The 6000-nt window shown below is 44.5% G+C and overlaps 1 protein-coding gene across 1 annotated transcript; it reads left to right on the forward strand.

The window, feature by feature from the left end:
- Nucleotides 1-21: 21 nt before the first annotated feature.
- LOC147047442 (uncharacterized) lies at nucleotides 22-5642 on the forward strand. The gene is made up of 4 exons (XM_085928560.1): nucleotides 22-81; nucleotides 575-597; nucleotides 753-5409; nucleotides 5595-5642. The coding sequence occupies exons 1-4, from the start codon at nucleotides 22-24 to the stop codon at nucleotides 5640-5642; spliced, it is 4788 nt and encodes a 1595-aa protein (XP_085784686.1).
- The last annotated feature ends 358 nt before the right edge of the window (nucleotides 5643-6000 follow it).

The following is a 6000-nucleotide window of genomic DNA, read 5'->3' on the forward strand; positions in this document are numbered from 1 at the left end:
TCGTCCGGCTCCAGTTCGTACATGAGTGACGACGAACTAACGCAATACACTGTCAACCAAGATCTGCATGATGAGGAGGAGGTGAGCAGAAGCTACGCTGAAACCAAGGTCTTTGACAATCTCGCTAGTTTGAAGTCTGAGAATCGATATGAACATAGCCTGAATCAGGACAGAGAACTTTGGTGGCCTGAAATTGATTTAGAGAACTCCATGCGTGTCCAGAGACGTATGGATATCAAAGTGCGTGAGAGAAGCTTCGGGGATAAACACACGACAGGAAGTGCGGTCACAGCAGCAGTCGTACCTTCAACTTCTTTCTCCGGCAGTGACAGTGAAGAATCACAACAACTTGATTCCCAAACGCAGTGGCCAGCGATTGATCTTGACGATACCATCTCAGTCCAAAGACGTTTAGATATCAAAGCACCGTCACTAACATTAGATTCCTCATCCGGCGAAGACTCTGAGGATGAATCAAAGCCCAAAGACACTAGGTGGCCCGCCGTCATTGACCTTCAGCAGAATCCTTACATTGAAAGGGATTTAAATGTAAAGTCAACGCGTCCCGATTCAGCTTGGAACAGTGACAGTGAAGAGGTAACATGGGCCAGCGTGCCACAGTCTCCATCAAATGTATCATCGAGATATGACCCAAAAGCACCTTGGCCTGCAATTGATCTCGAGAATTCTTTTAGAACTAAGAGGCATCTAGATGTCGAACCACTGTCGCCAACTTCACATTCAACTTCCAGTATTGACAGTGAAGATGAAAAACTGTACTACACACAAAAACAGGAGCAAGGGACCATTGAAGGGACTAGTTACCCCATTAAACCACCTCCAACACGAAGTTATGGCACACAATTGATTGATCTTGACAATTCTTTCAGAATTAAAAGGTATCTTGATGTCAAACCTCTGTCACCACCTTCAGGTTCAACTTCCATTATTGACAGTGAAGATGAAACAATGTACTACACTCAAAAGCAGGAGCATGGGACCCTAAAAGTAACTAGTAACCCCAATAAAGCCACTCCAACACCAGGTTATAGCCCAGATTCACCTTGGCCCTTAATTGATCTTGAAGATTCTTTCAGAATCAAAAGACGTCTTGACGTCAAACCAATGCCACCAACTTCTGGTTCAACTTCCATAATTGAAGATAAAACAATGTACTACACTCAAAAGCAGGAGCATGGGACCCTAAAAGTAACTAGTAACCCCAATAAAGCCACTCCAACACCAGGTTATAGTCCAGAATCACCTTGGCCCTCAATTGATCTTGAAGATTCTTTCAGAATCAAAAGACGTCTTGACGTCAAACCAATGCCACCAACTTCTGGTTCAACTTCCATAATTGAAGATAAAACAATGTACTACACTCAAAAGCAGGAGCATGGGACCCTAAAAGTAACTAGTAACCCCAATAAAGCCACTCCAACACCAGGTTATAGCCCAGAAACACCATGGCCTTCAATTAATCTTGAGGATTCATTTAGAATTAAGAGACGTCTAAACGTCAAAGCACCTTCACCACCTTTGGATTCATCGTTCAGCAGCAACAATGAGCATAAAACAACACTAAGTTATGACCGAGACTCACATTGGCCCCTAATAGATCTTGAGGATTCTTTCCGGATCAAGAGGCGTCTCGATGTCAAAGCACCTCCACCACCTTCAGATTCATCGTTTAGCAGTAACAGTGATCATGGAACAACTCACCACATCACAGAACATAAACAAGGAGGCACTGAAGTTACTAGGTATCCTGCTCACGTGTCACCAACACAACGTTATGACCCACAAACACCCTGGCCCTCAATAGATCTTGAGGATTCTTTCCGAATCAACAGGCGTCTTGATGTCAAAGCACCTCCACCACCTTCAGATTCATCGTTTAGCAGTGACAGTGATCATGGAACAACTCACCACATCACAGAACATAAACAAGGAGGCACTGAAGTTACTCGGTATCCTGCTCAAATGTCACCAACACAAAGTTATGACCCACAAATACCCTGGCCTTCAATAGATCTTGAGGAGTCTTTCCGAATCAAGAGGCGTCTTGATATCAAAGCACCTCCACCACCTTCAGATTCATCGTTTAGCGGTGAGTATGAAATTCATCATATCACAGAGAAAAAGGAAGACATCACTGAAGTAACTATGTACCCCACTGAAGCATCACCAACACCAAAATATGACCTACAAGCACCCTGGCCCTCTACTACTCTTGAGGATTCATTCAGAATTAAGAGGAGACTAGATGTCAAAGTACCATCACAAACTTTGGATGCATCATCCGACAGTGATAATGAAATGAATAATCAAATTGAAAACCTGGAGCAAGACACCAGCGAAGTAACTAGGCACCCTCCAACACAAAGTTATCATCAACCTTGGCCCTCAATTGATCTTGAGGATTCTTTCAAAATCAAAAGGCGTTTAAATGTCCAAGCACCTTCACCGTCTGATTCATCATCCAACAGCAACAGCGATATCACTAAAATGACTAAGTACACCACCGAAGTGTCACCAATGCTAATTTATGATCCAAAAGCCCCTTCTATTGATTTTGAGGATTCTTTCCGAGTTAAGAGGCATCTGGACATCAAAGGACCATCACTAACTTCCTATTTATCATCCAGTGAGGATGAATTTACTCATCCCATCACTGAGCAGGTGCAAGAGATAAAAAATGTAACAAGTAACCCCATTAAATCACCTCCAGCACCAAGTTATGACCCACAAGCCCCTTGGCCTTCTATTGAGCTTGAGGATTCTTTCCGAGTTAAAAGATATCTCGATGTCAAGGTTCTGCCACGGAATTCAGAGACACCAACCTTGAAACAGGAGCAAGGGACTACTAAGGGGTCACCAAGACCAAGTCATGATCCACAAGCACCTTGGCCTTTAATCAATCTTGAGGACTCTTTCCGGATTAAAAGGCGTCTAGATATCAAAGCACCATCACCAACTTCCAATTTGTCGTTCAGAAGCGACAGTGAGTATGAAACAACTAATCAACCTACAAATGGGGAGCAAGAAATCACAAAAGTAACAGCACCTCCAACATCCAGGTATGACCTACAAGCACCATGGCCCTCAGTTAATCTTGATGGTACTTTCAGAGTTAAGCGGCGTTTAAATGTCAAAGCACTGCCACTAACTTCAGATTCGATGTCCCGCAGTGACACTGAAAATGAAAGGACCAAACACACCACAAACCAGGACCAGGAAACCAACAAAGAAACTCAGTACTTAACTATAGCACCTCCAACATCAACTTATGAACCACAAGCACCTTGGCCTTCTGTTGATCTTGATAGCCCTTTGCGAATTAAGCGGCGTCTAAACATCAAGGCACCGTCACCAACTTCAGAATCATCATTCAGCAGTAACATCATTCAACCTACAAAACATGAGCAAGATATCCTGAAAGTAACGAGCTACCCAATTAAAGCACCTCCAGCATCAAGTTATGACCCACAATCACCTTGGCCTTCTATTGATCTTGACGGTGGTTTCAAAATCAAGCGACGTCTAAACGTCAAAGCACTGTCACCATCTCCAGATTCAATGTCCAGGACCAATCACATCACAAAACAGGACGAGGAAACCACAAATGTATCTAGGTACCCCATGAAAGCACCTCCAACATCCAGTCATGACCCATCATCTCCATGGCCTTCTCTCAATTTTGAAGATTCTTTCCGAATCAAGAGGCGTCTAAACATAAATGCACCTCCACCATCTTCAGATTCTTTGTCCGGCAGCGACCATCAATATGAAATGATTCATCATGTCATAAATAAAGAGGAGCTAGGGATCCCTCGGCATTCAATAAAAGAATCACTAAGACCAAGCTCTAACCCACAATCATCTTGGCCCTCGATTGAGCTTATGGATTCTTTCAGAATTAAGAGGCGTTTAGATTTCAAAGTGCTGTCACCAACTCCAGATTCATCACCGAGCAGCATTAAACATGAACAAGGGACTGCAAATGAAGCTTGGTACACCATGACAGAACTGCAAACACAAGGGGATGATCCACGAGGATTTTGGCCATCGCTTGACCTTGAGGATTCTTTCAGAATCAAGAGACGTTTAGAAATTAAAGCACCATCACCAGCGTTGACCTCCAGTAGCGACACTGAGGATGACACAATTGAGGGCGTACAAACACAAAGGTACAACGAACCACACAAGGGAAGATCTGAATCCTCCAATCATCATGATCTGGAAACAGAAAGCCCTACTGTTGATTTTCATCGAATCAAACGTCTAGATTTCAAATCGTCATTCCCCCCCTCCTCAAGTACTGGGGATGAAACAAACCAGTACCCTGAATCGTTGCAACATGTCCTCTATGAGAACACAAGCCAGGACCAAGAAACAAGTCTCGGGTATTATCCTCAACTAAAAAGACGTTTGGACATAAAAGCCCCATTGCTGTCTCCTGTTCATCTCTCCAGGAGCAATAGTGAGGTCACACCAAGCCAAGTTGAGTCCACAGGAACAACATGGCCCTTGGTGGACCTTGGTAGAGATATAAGCACCTCGAACGAACAAGACGATGCTAATGCCACGGAGACACAGGGAGTGCCACCGTTATATTTTGCTGTCCGCAGACGTTTGGATATCAGAGCACCATCTCCACAGGCACAACTGGCTCCTGATAGCGTTTCATCTGAGGCTTGGTATGACAAACCAAAGGACCCTGCAAGTGACAGTGACAACGAGAACAAAGATGAAAACAAGAGTTCCTTTAAATCCCCTGTGATGATTGTCCCTCAAAGTCCCAAAAGAGAGCCCGTCATCAAATTAGAAAAATATGTCAATGTACCTGAGACCGTGGGGGACAAAACCAGCAGCCTGACCCCAGAGATAAATCCAGAGCTCCAGTCACGGTGGGCCAACATGCATCTTGGGTTCTCTCGCTTTAGGAAGCGTCTTGATATCACATCGCATGCACATGAACCACCCGTGGTGCCCCTCAGTGAAGGTGACTTTGGAGCAACAAAACAAAAGCAGACAGTAGTTGGCTTCACAGACGTGACATGTGAAACAGAAATGACAGAAGCTGCAAGGATGTCGGTTAGTGAATCACCGATACAATACAGACGTTTAATTATGAAAGCTTCATCTCCACCAAATGATACCTCCACCGTGGATCGACACACTGATGTAATAACTACACTGCATGGTTCCTCCTATAGTACCAGATACCAACTCCCATCTCTTGCCCCGGAGACCATTCCTAATCCAAGATCTGGGTATGATATTTCCCCCAACAGGAATGAACTTGGTTCCTCCTACAGTTCCAGATACCAGAACCCAGTTCTTGGCCAAAAGACCATTCCTGATTCAGGGACTGTGGATGATACTCTCAACATGGATCCATCAGGGGTGAACATAGTGACAAAACACGGTTCCTCAGATAGTGCCAGATACCAGTTACCTTATACAGCTAGATACCAGAAGCTATATGTTGCTCCAGAAACCACTTCCAGTCCAGACTCTGGAAATGATACTCCCCCAAGGGGTTCATTAGGAGTCAACATAATGACTACAAAAAGTGGTTCCTCTGACAGTGCCAAGTACCCATCTCTTGCCCCGAGACCCTTCAGGAGGTCAACTGAGGGCCCCTCAGCTGAGAAACGATGGACGGAACTGAGGACCCAATTCTCTGATCTCTCCAAACATCCGGACCTACCATCTCCACTTGAAGAGCTTCAAAAAACTGAAGCCGGGTCCTTTACAAAGAAACATGGAAACACATCCGTGACAAGATCTCTTAACCTAAGTGGCCATTCTTTGTCTCCATCCAGCATTGATGAGATGTGGAAGGGCACATTAGAAAAGGAGAGAAGAGGACTTAGCGCTTTGAAAGCCATTTCGTCTGAGAGACAAACATGGGACATGGATGAAAAAGTGAAGCCTCCCCAACCAAGTAGCACTTCTGGGAATTCCAAAGAGGACATGTCAGAAGTCCTCGTC

Source organism: Syngnathus leptorhynchus, chromosome 13, assembly GCF_054491065.1.
Source record: "Syngnathus leptorhynchus isolate UIUO chromosome 13, UIUO_Slep, whole genome shotgun sequence".
NCBI classification, from domain to species: Eukaryota; Metazoa; Chordata; class Actinopteri; order Syngnathiformes; family Syngnathidae; genus Syngnathus; species Syngnathus leptorhynchus.

Coding starts and splice junctions, on each gene's coding strand:
- LOC147047442 (XM_085928560.1), top strand. CDS start 22: ATGAGTGACGACGAACTAACGCAATACACTGTCAACCAAGATCTGCAT. Junction 82..574: donor ATCTGCATGATGAGGAGGAG/GTGAGCAGAAGC, acceptor GTCCCGATTCAG/CTTGGAACAGTGACAGTGAA. Junction 598..752: donor GGAACAGTGACAGTGAAGAG/GTAACATGGGCC, acceptor TTCAACTTCCAG/TATTGACAGTGAAGATGAAA.